General features: G+C 40.4%; 1 protein-coding gene across 1 annotated transcript in view; it reads left to right on the top strand.

Annotated features, from left to right (window-relative positions):
• Positions 1-8,053: 8,053 nt before the first annotated feature.
• LOC134342794 (zinc finger protein 512B-like) overlaps positions 8,054-14,730 on the top strand; it is a 128,662-nt gene continuing 121,985 nt past the window's right edge. Inside the window, exons 1-2 of the mRNA XM_063041375.1 lie at positions 8,054-8,136; positions 10,429-10,554. Coding sequence (XP_062897445.1) covers positions 10,431-10,554 — 124 coding nt within the window. The 5' untranslated portion in view covers positions 8,054-8,136; positions 10,429-10,430. The remainder of the gene's footprint in view (positions 8,137-10,428; positions 10,555-14,730) is intronic.

The following is a 14,730-nucleotide window of genomic DNA, read 5'->3' as shown; positions in this document are numbered from 1 at the left end:
GCTCTTTTCAATTAATAATGCAACAAAGATTGGCTCAAAAAGTACTACTACCACATTGTTCCCGAAAGGTTTCAATCAGTATGAGTCTTCCTGAAAGATACCTATACTATTCCAAGTGAAGATCAATTTAGGTCCTTCCCAGCGCATACAGTGTAAGTTAAATTAGCAAACGGCGTAACACGAAGTCGGTTTATTGGCGTCGGGGAAGCTATTATGAGTCCAATTGAAGTGAAATGCTCCTCTTGTCTTTCGTGTTGCGGTTTTGTTTCTTTTTGTTTCCTTGCAACTTTTTTCTCTCTCTCACTACTCAAATTGCCTTTCTTCACGGGACGAAGCTTCCGTTTATTTACTCTTGCTTGGGTGCCCTTTTCTATACAATTTGTTTTTCAAAATACTGTGCATGTATTCTTCTTCATGTTCCCTTAAAAAATAAAAACATTCTTTAACGTGAAATGCTTCATGTGCCAAGTTTTTCAATAATTCTTTATTATAGTTCCTTCAGGCTTGCCAAACGAATTTTCAGAGAACCTCCAGTGAGTATTAATTCTCAGTGCAACTTGTAAAGTTAAACCAAAAGTATTAGTTAATATGCGGTAGTTTCTTCCAAGATATATGTTTTATATTTCCTAAATAAAATAATAGCGTTTGTTAGGTTTAAAAGTTATTGCACGGTTTTCAGAACAAGATCGTTCAGCGGATTATAATCCGATTGAGTAAATGTCAATTTCACTTAAATTAGAAAACTGACTTCAAATGCAGCACTGTTTCTTTCATTCACATCAGAGCAGAATGGTTCAAGTGTTTCAAAAGTAAAATATGCAGCTGCTGAAAATCTGGAAGAACATTCAGGAATAATTAACGTTCATGGACCTGAAATGTTAAGATTGTTTCACTCCACACAAAAGCTGCTCGACCTGTTGAGTATTTGAAGCATTTTTTAAAAAAATGATTTAAAAATGTGTCCTTTTTTACTTCTGTTGTGGGTAACAATAAACCAAGTGACAGCGAGCTATATAGATTATCCAGAATATTTTGTGCATAAATTGGTGTGCTTTCACGATATAGACATTGGTAAATCTCTGCATGCTATTGCAGGAAAAAAAATAGTACAATATATGTTAACACTTTGAAGTGTGTTCAATTTATATTGGGGAAAAAGTTTCATCCGAGGTGATAAAATACAAAAGCATCTGGATATATTACTAGAACTACATAAATCTGATGTTGCTATTTCGAAGTGGGGTGGAGGGTGTTCTGTAGTTTCAACTTGAGCTGCGGATGCTGTTTATGCAATAATATTGGGAGATGGAAATATGTAATCTGCTGTGCTTCTGCCAAGAAAGAAGCAGACATTTCCAGCGCTGAATTGCCGATCTGCTGCTTGTGCTGGAACTCGAAATTCGTGCAGCATTAAATAGTAACGCGAGAGTTGAAACTTACCTCCTCACTGTACAACTGTCAAAGGACAAGTGGAATCGCGCATGACCCAGGAATAGAGTCTACTGTAAGGCCCTGGAAGATAATAATCTAAACAGAAATTTAAGGTAAGATGCCCGATTCTGGTGTCGCTTCCCTTCGATGTGGACGCCGCCTCGTATTTTCCATCATTTTCTTTGCTTTTACTCTGACGATTGTCAATCGACAGGGACAACTTTAGGCAGTGCAAACTGTGTTTCTGCCTCTTTTTCGGTGCAAGCTTTAGTTCGCCTGCTTCTTTAAAATGTCGCCATTTTGCCTCAGCGTTGGTGCAAGCTGGAATTTGCCACAGTGCTGTTGAAACAATGTATCTGTGGGTGAAATGGCAACATCGGGCATTGTCGGCGAGTTGAAGGAGGAAGTTCGCGCTTTGTATGCTAATGAAGCAAGGTGAGAGGTTCGAGCCCGGGGGAGAATGTCGGAACTTCTTGGGCTTTTCTCTCTTTACCGTGAGCGCGTTACCGTGCGCGGGTGCCCGCCGGCCCGGATTCCATGTTGAGTGTCGACACGTGCCAGCTTCAGTGGGGGGTAGCTCACACGTGACTGCGAGTCGGGAGTACGCCCCCACCCCTCCTTACCCCGCCACAGACCCCCGGGCACTATGACTGGATGCCTCATCAATACACAGCTAGACCAGGCAGGTGAAGAAACGGATCAGATTTTACCTGCATGAGTTTCCTTTGAGAAAAGCAGTCACTTTCACCGACCTATCCGTGGCTTTTGTTATTAAGTCTGGCCAGGCCTTTATGAATGGCAAGGTGTGGATTCCAGGTGTGTGCTGGAAGCCATCAGGACAAAATAAAAGAAGAATCTGGTCAATCGCCCACATGTATTTACCGTGAAAGAGATTTCATGGTTAAGAAAGAGATTTGGGTAATACAGACATTCAAGATTATGCAAGATTTTAGTAGAATTGAAAAGAGGATTTCCTCTGCCAGATGAGCAGGTATAGACTTAAAATAATCGATAAAGACACCAGAGGGGAATTGTGGAGACTTTTTCCCCAACTTAATATCACACCATCAGAAAGGATTATAAAGGAAGATATAGAAAATTTCAAAAGGAATATGAGCATTATCTGCTTGAAGAGGTCAACTTTGTGTTCAAAGGATCAAAAGCAAGGATAAAGGATTACATTAGATAGCTCAGAACCAGAACATCTTCCCTTTCTAGCATTTAGGATCTTTTGAAATTTGACAGGATGTATCTAATCAGAATGCTAGAAAGGCAAGAGCAGATTGTAACATGGACAAAGTCAAGAAAAATGCAAAAATGTTTAAGGTTGTGGTTATTAGGGTGGTACTAAAATGATGGTGAGGCTTGGTAGGTGCTTGCAAGAGCATATAGAAATGAAGACTCAAAAATATCTAATGCAGAGAGAGAGAGAGAGAGAGGGGGAGGGATTGCAAGGTGGAGATGCCCGGGAAATGTTCCAGAAGAATGAGGTTAGTGGTTAAAGGAACTGGAGATATTTATGTTTGTGGGAATCTAAGACTAGTTTTGTCAAGGACTTTGTGGCTCAACGTGGTAGGAGGTCGGGGAATGTGCAATAAGCTGAAACCAATGAATGTCTTTGAGGCAAAACCGTGTGGTTGAAGTTAGATTGATAGCTGTATTGGCATATGGCTTTGGGGATATGGCAAAACATTTCATATATGCGAAGTGAAAGGCAGTGAAGTGCAGAAACAGTTTGGTCTATAGAGACCTCATGAAAGACATGGGAATGAATGATCACTTAAGAGGTACTGAAGGAAAGCATTTCCAAAAGTGCAAAGCTATGACTTCATTCTCTCCTTTCGTCATCTTAAATAATGTGATCATACCATGAGATGATGCTTGGTTTCAGAAGTTCTGATTAAGTAAGTCTATTGCTAGCCTAATGCTTAGAGATTATGCTGCCACAGAGATGGTACATAAATAATGAATAATGAAATACAGAAAACATAATTGAGCAAAAAAAGTTACTGCAAGTGTGATACCTTACGTGTGAATGAAACCAGGATAATATCATTGCGATAGAATATTGAGGAATGGATTCAAGGAAGATACATGCTCAATAGTAAATAAAAATTAAAATGAAACTGCAGATGCTGGAAATCTGAAACAAAAATAGAATTTGCTGCAAGGACAGGCAGTATCTGTGGAAAGAGAAACTGGCAATGACAGAATATGATTAATGGTTTTATTATATATTGAGGAGAACTATGTGTATGTTCCACCTGTTGGTTAACAATGGCATGTCTGTGGCAATCCTTTTTTGTGACTGGTTATTCAGCTAGCTTGATCACATCATAAAACCATAAGACATAGGAGTAGAATTAGGCCCTTCAATCCATCAAGTCTGCTCCACCATTCCATCATGGCTGATTTACTATCCGGCTCAACCCCATTCTCTTGCCTTCTCCTCATAAACTTTGATGCCCTTACTAATAAAGAACCTGTTCTGACTTGTGGATTTCAAAGGTGAACCACAAACTCTTTTAATTCCAATTAGTTATGCAGGGCAGTCTACTTGCTGAGCCAATATCAGGTTAAACCTGGAATAGTTACAATGTCTCTCTTCATTTCAGTGGAGAAGAATGGCTCAGAGGGAGAAGGATAAGTTTTAAATAATTTAATTTTGAAAATTAGTAGCTTAAACTTAAATGTCAGGCTGTTCTTAAGTGTTTGTGTTTAAATTATTATAAAATGCACTTAAATATTTAAATACTACACTTAAATAATAGTTTTTATTTCTATTTATGATCGTGTGAATGTTAGGTTTTCAAACTTCTTTGACCGTTTAATAGCTAGTTATTCTGAGAGTATAGCTCAGATGGCTGTTAAAGCATTTCAAGAAACTGGGCTTGTGTTTTCAATGAGAAGCCCTCATTTGAGATCTAGGGCTCTGAAAGAGGTAGCTGAAAAGATTGTGGAGGCAGTAGAATCACTCAAGTTAGTAGTGGTTCCGGAGGACTGGAAAGTTAGAAATGTCACTCCACTCTTTAAGAAGGGGGAGAGGCAAAAAAAAAAGGAAATTACAGGCTGGTTGGTAGTTGGTCAGATTTTAGAATGCATTACTAAGGATAAGTTTTCTGAGTACTTGGAAGTGCATGGTAAAATAGGCTGAAGTCAGCGTGGTTTCCTTTAGAGGAGATCTTGACTGACAAATCTGTTGGAATTCTTTAAGGAAGTCACAGGCAGGACAGACAGAGGGGAGTCAGTGGATATTGATTACTTGGATTTTCAGAAGGACTTTGACAAGGTGCCACCCATGAGATCGCTAAACAAGATAGGAGCCCATGGTACTACAGGAAAGGTACTAGCATGGATAGAAAATTGGCTGACTGGCAGAATGCAAAGAGTGGGAATAAAGAGGGTATTTTCTGGTTGACTGCCATTGGCTAGGACAGTACAGTATCATTGTGGTTAGCGTGACACTATTACAGCACCAGTGATCACCAATCGGGTTCAATTCCCACCACTGCCTGTGAGGAGTGTGTATGTTCTCCCTGTAACTGTGTGGGTTTCCTCTGGGTGCTTTGGTTTCCTCCCACATTCCAAAGATGTACAGTGAGGGTTAGAGGTTCGCCGTACTATGTTGGTGCTGGAGGTCTGGTGACACTTGCCATTTAGAAAATGCCCAGCACAATCCTGGCTGACTTGATTTGACAAAATGACACATTTAACTGTATGTTTCAATGCACATGTGACAAATAAAACTAATTGCTAAAGAACAGGAATTCTGCAGATGCTGGAAATTCAAGCAATACACATAGAAGTTGCTGGTGAACGCAGCAGGCCAGGCAGCAACTTTTATGTGTGCTAATTGCTAAAGGTAATCTTTAGTAATGTTCTGCTGGTGTCAGTGTTGAAGCCATTACTTTTCACGTTATCTGTTGATCTGGACAACAGATATGATGGCTTTGTAGACGTTTGCAGATGATGCAAAGATAGATGGAGGAGCTGGTAGTGTTCAGGAAGCAGAGAATCTGCAGAATGACTTAGATAGGTTGGGGGAATGGACGAAGAAGTAGCAGATGTGTACCGTGGAGGGAAGTGTACAGTCATGCATTTCAGTTGAAGGACTAAAGACCTAGATTATTGTCTCAGTGGCAAGAGAGTTTAGAAGTTGGAGGTGCAAAAGGATTTGATAGTCCTAGAGCAGGAATCCCCAAAGGTTAACATGCAGGTTGAGTTCATTGTATGGAAGGCAAGTGCAATAACCATAACCATATAACAATTACAGCATGGAAACAGGCCATCTCGGCCCTTCTAGTCCATGTCGAACTCTTACTCTCACCTAGACCCACCAACCTGCACTCACCCCATAACCCTCCATTCCTTTCCTGTCCATATATCTATCCAATTTAACTTTAAATGACAACATCGAACCTGCCGCAACCACTTCTGCTGGAAGCTCGTTCCTCACAGCTACCACTCTCTGAGTAAAGAAGTTCCCCCTCATGTTACCCCTAAACTTTTGCCCTTTAACTCTCAACTCATGTCCTCTTGTTTGAATCTCCCCCACTCTCAATGGAAAAAGCCCATCCACATCAACTCTATCTATCCCCCTCATAATTTTATATACCTCTATCAAGTCCCCCCTCAACCTTCTATGTTCCAAAGAATAAAGACCCAACTTGTTCAACCCTTCTCTGTAATTTAGGTGATGAAACCCAGGTAAAATTCTAGTAAATCTTCTCTGTACTCTCTCTATTTTGTTGACATCTTTCCTATAATTTGTTGACCAAAACTGTACACAATACTCCAGATTTGGCCTCACCAATGCCTTGTACAATTTCAACATTACATCCCAACTCCTATACTCAATGCTCTGATTTATAAAGGCCAGCATATATTACCATTCATTTGGAGAGGACCAGAATCTAAAAGCAAGGATGTAATACTGAGGCAAAAAGCTTTGATTGGGCCATGTTTGGATTATTGTGAGCAGTTTTGCACCCCATACCTAAGGAAGGATGTGCTGGTATTGGAGAAGGTCCAGAGGAGGTTTATGAGATTGATCTCAAGGATAAAAGGGTTAATATATAGATAGTGTTTGATGGCTCTAGGGATGTACATGCTGATGCTTAGAAGGATAATAGGGGACCTTATTAAAACCTACCAAATATTGAAAGTGCTGGATAGAGTGGAGAGAATGTTTCTAGTAGTGTGAGAGTCTTGGACCAGAGGAGACAGACTCAGAATAAAATGACATCCCTTTAGACCTAGACCAGTTATGAGAAGGAATTTTTTAGCTACAGTACTGTGCAACAGTCTAGGCATATATATAGCCGGGGTGCCTGAGACTTTTGCACAGAACTATAGTAATTTTAATGTTTTGCACTGTACGAAAAAAATTCATGATATATGTGAGTGGTGATAAATCTGATTCTGAAATGGGTCTTTATTGTGGACTAAGAGTAGGGAGGCAGCAGGGAGAGGGGAATGGGAATCATGGTTGAGAAAAAGGGACGGGAGAGGGGAGAGAGTGGGAAGTACCAGAGAGACATTGTGTAATGATCGATAAACCAATTGCTTGGAATCAATTGACCTTGCCTGGTGTCTCAGGCCTGAGTGTGTCTGCACCAGTGCCAGCTCCCCATCTCCCCCCCCCCCCCGCCCCGGCATTCTTTTTCTGCCACCTGCCCCAAACCCCTCTTGCAGCACTCCACCCTCGCCTTTCCCAACATCCTTTGTTCATGCCAGATTTACAAACTTGTTTTCTGCTCCATCTTGACAAATACAGTACTGTGCAAAAGTTTTAGATGCCCTAGCAATAATTATATGCCTAAGACTTTTGAACAGTACTGCAGCATGTGATTTTGTGGAGACCAAAACATTGAGAATATATAAAGTGGAGATCGACAGGTTCTTATTTAGTAAGGGTGTCAAAGGTTACGGAGAGAAGGCAGGAGGATTAGCTTGAGAGGGAATAATAAAGCAACCATGATCAAGTGGCAGAGTAGATTTGATTAGCTGAATAGCCTAATTCTAATCCTATGTTTTATGGTCTTGAAGTGGATTGGATAGAATCCTTGAAAATTTTTGTTAGTATTAGATGAGGAAATAATGTCAAGTCAAGTCAAGTCACTTTTTATTGTCATTTCAACCATAACTGCCGGTACAGAACATAGTAAAAATGAGACAACGTTTTCCAGGACCATGGTGCTACATGAAACATTACAAAAACTACACTGAACTACGGAAGAAAAAAACACAAAAACTACACTAGACTATAGACCTATCCAGGACTACATAAAGTGCACAAAACAGTGCAGGCACTACAATAAATAATAAACAAGACAGTAGGCACAGTAGAGGGTATAGTAGGTTGGTGTCAAGCCAGGCTGTGGATATTGAGGAGTCTGATGGCTTGGGGGAAGAAACTTACATAGTCTGGTCGTGAGAGCCCGAACGCTTCGGTGCCTTTTTCCAGATGGCAGGAGGGAGAAGAGTTTATATGAGGGGTGCGTGGGGTCCTTCATAATACTGTTTGCTTTACGGATGCAGAGTGTGATGTAACTGTCTGTGATGGTGGGAAGAGAGGCCCCGATGATCTTCTCTGCTGACCTCACTATCCGCTGCGGGGTCTTGCGATCCGAGATGGTACAATTTCCGAACCAGGCCATGATGCAGCTGCTCAGGATGCTCTCAATACAACCTCTGTAGAACGTGGTGAGGATGGGGGGTGGGAGATGGACTTTTCTCGGCCTTCACAGAAAGCAGAGACGCTGCTGGGCTTTCTTTGCTATGGAGCTGGTGTTGAGGGACCAGGTGAGATACTCCGCCAGGTGAACACCAAGAAATTTGGTGCTCTTAACGATCTCTACGGAGGAGTCGTCGATATTCAGCAGAGAGTGGTCGCTCCGTGTCCTCCTGAAGTCAACAGCCATCTCTTTTGTTTTGTTTACATTCAGAGACAGGTTGTTGGCTCTGCACTAGTCTGTTAGTCGCTGCACCTGCTTTCTGTATGCTGACTCATCGTTCATGCTGATGAGATCCACCATGGTTGTGTCAGTTAGGACTTGAGGAAATGTTTACTTATCTATATATTAAACCTTATCATTCCAACTTTTATTTTTGAAACGGGGAGACAATTCAAAATCAGAGGTGCGAAGAGACTTAGGAGTCCTTGTGCGGGATTCCCTAAGGTTAACTTGCAGGTTGAGTCGGTGGTAAGGAAGGCAAATGTAATGTTAACATTCATTTTGATAGGGCTGGAATATACGTGCTAGGATGTAATGCTGAAGCTTTATAAAGTATTGGTCAGACCACACTTGGAGTATTGTGGGCATTTTTGGGCCCCCTATCCAAGAAAAGATATGCTGGCATAGAAGAAGGTCCAGAAGAGGTTCATGAGAATGATTCCATGAATGAAAGGGATAACATATGAGTCGTGCTTGATTGCTCCGGGCCTGTACTCGCTGGAGTTCAGATGAATGAAGGAGGATTGCATTGAAACCCATCAAATATTGAAAGATCTGGATGCAGTGGATGTAGGAAAAATGTCTCCTATAGTGGGTGACTCTAGGGCACAGCCTCAGAATTGAGGGATGTCCATTTCAATTAAAGATGAGGAGGAATCCCTTTAGCCAGAGGGTAGTGAATCTGTGGAATTCATTGATACAGCTGTGGAGGCCAAGTCATTGGGGGTACTTAAAGTGGATGTTGATAGTTTGTTGATTAGTTAGGGCATCAAAAGTTACAGGGAGGTGGCAGAAAATGGGACTGACAGAGATAATGAACCAGCTATGATGGAATCATGGAGCAGACTCGATGAGCCAACTGGCCTAATTCTGCCCCTATGCCTTATGGTCTTATCCAAAACTCTGCCCTCTTGCATTGGCTGACTTATATTTGCTCCTGCTTTAACCATGTTTTGTTTCTAAAATCTTCATCCTCCAAATTCATTTATTTTCTTCCTGCTATCGAATACTATAAGCTTCAGTCTGCCATGAAATATGTATTCCTTCAATTTAATCTCTGAAGCATTTTCTCTTTTTATTGCTGCACAACTGGTGTCTTACCTTTGACTACAAAAGCCCTGAGGTCTGGAATTCCATCTTAATCTTCTCACTCTTACCCCTTCTGTAAGGCAAGCCTACAGGATGCCACGGGGACATTTAAAATGTAGAGTAACCTCTGTATAAGCAATTTCTCACTGTTTCTCAGTTATAGCCATGAGATTTCTAATGTTCCACATAAAGTCTGTAACAAGGAATTTAATGTCTAATTCATGAGATTGTAGCTTCAAAATTGCAGCAGTTCATATTGTTAGATTGAAATGTTCCCCTGGATTGCACACTCTACTGTTTTTTAAAACTTGCAACAACTTAAATCAAGGTTTTTTCTCTCGGGTTGAGGAGTCCAAAACTAGAGGGCAGAGAAACAGGATAAGAGGGGAGAGATTAAAAAGAGAGGTAATTTGAGAAGTAACTTCTTTACACAGAGGCTAGTGAGTACTTGGAATGAGCTGCCAGAGCAAGTAGTTGAGGTGTGTACAACTGCAATATTGAAGAGGCTTTTGGCCAACGTCCTCTAAGCCCTTTTCCTCTGGGTACATGGCAGGGAAAGGCTTGGACATTTATGAGCCAAACACAGGCAACTGAGACTAGCAGGAAAGATGCTGTGGTGTGCATGGACTAGATGGGCTGAAGGGCTTTTTTCCATGCTGTATTAGTTTATGACTTTGACAAATGTGCTATCAATAGAGCCACTCTGACATATTTATTGGAAGCAAGAGGAAATAGAAAAGCTGAAATAATACCTGATGATAAACCAGAAAGGTGTCATAGAAGATATAATAGGATATGAATTTCCTAGATCAATCAAGATAGATTTAATTCTTTCTTGTTCCTGTACAAGGTGAACATGAAATGTTATGTTTCAGTGTTTGTATTAATGATACCTAAGCTGTTATGTAAATTCATGAGTGACAAAATCTGAGAGATTGTTGTCATCTTGCAGAAATGGCAGATTCCAGTATTGTTGGAAAAGTTTTTGGAACTAAAGGACGCAATGAGAGAGGACTTGCTGACCATAGTAAAGCAACGGCAACCAGAATTAAAACATCTCCTCACACAGTTAAATATGGTATGAAAAAGATCTCATTTTTAAGAAGTATTTCTTTCTGTATTAATTTCCTGGATCTCCAAGTGTAACCCTACTTAGAGTGCCACACCCCTTCTACCCAGTCCAATAGATTTTGCTATTTTATTTAGAGATACAGCATTGTAATAGACCCTTCCAGCCCAATGGACCTACACTGCCCAAATACACCAATGTGACCAATTAACCTACTAATCTGTACCTCTTTGAAATAGGGGGGAAAACCAGAGGACCCAGAGGAATCACATGTGGTCACTGTGTGAACATACAGACAGTGGCAGAATTGAACCCGGGCCGCTGGCAACGTAATAGCATGTTGTGACTGTACTATGTTATTTGGCTCTTCAAAATATGCCATGTAGATAAAAAAAAGTGAATGAAGTGTATTTTAGTGCTAGTACTGAAGGTGTAAGGTGTACATTTTTTTGAGAGTTAGGCCATATTAAAAGTGTGAATCATTCCTGATGATACTTGTGAAAGATCTTATTGTAACTACTTACAGCCAAATTCTGATATTTCTAAACCTGTTCATTAACAGCCTTGCTCCTGTTTAGGTTGCTCCCAAACAACATCAATAATGGTCATTTTATTTAAAATCTGTGACTTGAATTTTCATGTTTGACTGCATATTTTGCTTGAAATTATTTATAAAGGGTTTCATTTCTGGTATTCTCTATAAAGATGTCCAATGTACATCTGAATATGAATCCAAAATTGTTCATTTTCACTCTTTTAAACCTTTCTCCAATATTTCCTTCTTGCTTATCTCCAAATTATACTTACCCATGTTTTTTCTGCCATTATTCTTTACAAAATAATTATGCAACTCCTCATTTGAGCATATTAAATTCTTTTTATGGAGGTCAGTTCCATTTATTTGCAGTCATAAAATGGAAAACATAATCTGATTCTCACTTGTGGCTATAGAATGTTTAAACTTAAAAAGAAAAATATCCCCTCTCTTTTGTTATTCAGCTAAAGTCTCTAGATTTCAAGAAACAAAAAAAAAAGTGAGAATGTATTAATTTCTGAAAGAAGAGATGCTTAGCTGTTTGTTTCATCTCTACTACAATAAAACAGTTAACTACTTTTAGGAGTGCAATGAATACTTCACCGTAAACTGTTGTGAGTAGTGTTTATAAATGAAAGTAATTTTTTTAGTATAGATTTAGGTTACAGAGGGAGACCATTCAACCCATAATATTGGAACTGGCAAAAGAAGAACTATTCTGCCAAATTCCATCGTGGATAATTTTGTAATCTGCAAAACAATCAAGTAATTTTTAAACTTTTCTGTCTTTATGTCCTTGACATACACTGAGTTCTTGATTCCAGTGCGTTACAGCAGTTGTAGCAAGATTTGATGCTGTCTTTCTAATAACAAGCAAGTGTTAAACTATTCATATAGTCTCCAAAATTCCACAGTATTTGGAACAACACATTAAGCATGTAGCATGAGTGGGCCAACACGTCTTTTGTGAGGAGCTCCCACTGCAAAATGTCTGATTTACATTATAATCATCAATGTCTCAGCCTGGCTCAAAATTGTTCATAATTTGGTGCTATCAAGCAGTCTTACTTGGGTCGGGAAATGACTTTTGTGGAAAATGTCTCACTAGTGCATTGAAGACATTAGCATTAAGTTGAGGCTGTAGTGCGCCGTGAGCCCAGTATAAAGGAACTCATCTCTACATCTAACCATGCTAAACTTGACCTGAGATCACATAATGCTCGCTCTGGATATCTAACATTGAATGATTGCTGTATCTAAGCACTAATGTTCCTCACACTTGTGAGCACAAGAGCAATTTTGAAAAGGCTTTCTGTTAAAATCATAAAATGTCATAAAATGAATGGAGCCAAATGGTTTTAATGCACAATTCAAAATTGAAGTAGCACAACACTATATATTTTCTAAGGTCTGTCACAGAAAAGAATATAAGACCATAATAGATAGGAGCTAAAGTAGGCCATTCAGCCCATCAGGTCTGCTCCACCATCCCATCAAGCTGATCCCAGATCCCACTCAACCCTATATACCTGCCTTCTCACCATATCCTTTGGTGCCCTGACCAATCAGGAAACTATCAACGTCTGTCTTAAATATACCCATGGACTTGGACTCCACCACAGTCTGTGGCAGAGCATTCACAGATTCACTACTCTCTAGCTTAAAAAGTTCCTCTTTACCTCTGTTCTAAAATGTCGCCCCTCAATTTTGAGGCTGTGCCCTCTAGTTCTGGATATCCCCACCATAGGAAACATCCTCTCCACATCCACCCTGTCTCGTCCTTTCAACATTTAGTAGGTTTCAATGAGATCCCCCTGCATTCTTCTAAATTGTAACGAGTACAGGCCCAAAGCTGCCAAATGCTCCTCATACATTAATCCCTTCATTCCTGGAATCGTCCTAATGAACATCCTCTGACCTTTCTCCAATGACAACACATCCTTTCGGAGATATAGGGCCCAAAACAGTTGACAATACTCCAAGTGCAGCCTGACTATTGTCTTGTAAAGGCTCATTTTATATTATCTCCTTTTATATTCTATTCCTCTTGAAATAAATGGCAACATTGCATTTGCCTTCTTTACCACAGACTCAACCTGCAAATTAACTTTCTGGAAGTCTTGCATGAGGACTCCTAAGTCCCTGTAAACCTCTGATGTTTGAAGCTTCTCCCCATTTAGATAATAGTCTGCACTATCATTCCTTTCACCAAAATGCACTATCCTACATGTCCCAACACTATTCTGCCTGCCAATTTTTTGCGCATTCTTCCAATTTGTCTAAGTCCTGCTGCAATCGCAGTACCTCAGCACTACCTACCCCTCCACCTATCTTCATATCCACAAACTTGGCCACAAAGCCATCAATTCCATTACCCAAATCATTGGCAATCAATGTGAAAAGTAGCAGTCCCAATACTGACCCCCTGAGGAACATCACTAGTCACTGGCAGCCAACCAGAAAAGGCCCCTTTTACTCCCAAACGCTGCCTCCTGCCTGTCAGCCATTCTGTTATCCATGCTATTATCTTTCCTGTAACACCATAGGAGTTTATCCTGTTAAGCATCCTCATGTGTGGCACCTTATCAAATGCCTTCTGAAAATCCAAGTAAAGGACATCCACTGCCTCTCCTTTGTCCACCCTGCTTGTTACTTCCTTGATGAACTCTTAACGGATTTGTCAGGCAAGATTTGCCTCTACAGAAACCATGCTGACTTTGACTTATTTTGTCATTAGTCTCCAAGTACCCCAAAACCTCATCTTTAATAATAGATTCCAACTCTTTCCCAACCACCGAAGTTAAGCTAACTGGCCTGTAGTCCTGACAAAGGGTCTCGGCCTGAAACGTCGACTGTACCTCTTCCTAGAGATGCTGCCTGGCCTGCTGCGTTCATCAGCAACTTTGATGTGTGTGGCCTATAGTTTCCTTTCTTTCGCCTTCCTCCTTTCTTAGAGAGTGGAATGACATTTGCAATCTTCCAGTCCTCCAGGACCATGTCAGAATCAAGTGATTGTTGAAAGATCATGACCAATGCATCGGCTATCTCTCCAGAAATCATTCTCAGGACTCTGGGATGTAGTGCATCTGGTCCAGGTGACTTACCCTCCTTAAGACCTTTGAGTTTGCCTAGCACTTTTTCCTTTATAATAGCAATGGCACTCACTCCTGCTTCCTGACACTCACAGACCTGTGGCACACTGATAGTGCCTTCCTCAGTGCAAAGTACTTATTAAGTTCATCTGCCATCTTTTTGTCCCCCATTACTACCTCACCAGCATCATTTTTCAGTCCTCCAAAATCAACTCTCACCTCCCATTTTTTCTTTATGTAATCGAGAAAACTTTTTTCCTGCTTTATATTATTGGCTAGTAAGGGTAGTAAAAGTAAGGGTAAGAAATGGAAATGGCCAATGGTTGACAGAAAATTAAGAAATAGTTTTAAGATTGGGAGAAAAAGTGGGTCTGGAATGTAGGATTGGGTCTGAAGGCTCTGCTCTGACTGGCTGGAGAGAGGAGGAATGCACAGTTGAGGGGTAACGGCTGAATTTAATGAACCAGAATCAAGTTTATTATCACTGACTAATGTGAGATTTGTTGTCTTGTGGCAGCAGTACCGTGCAAGACATTAAATATATTGCTGTAGGTTACA

This window comes from Mobula hypostoma, chromosome 2 (genome assembly GCF_963921235.1).
Source record: "Mobula hypostoma chromosome 2, sMobHyp1.1, whole genome shotgun sequence".
In the NCBI taxonomy this organism is placed as follows: Eukaryota; Metazoa; Chordata; class Chondrichthyes; order Myliobatiformes; family Myliobatidae; genus Mobula; species Mobula hypostoma.
The sequence above is the reverse complement of the archived record's forward strand: the minus strand, read 5'-3'. Positions and strand labels throughout refer to the sequence as shown.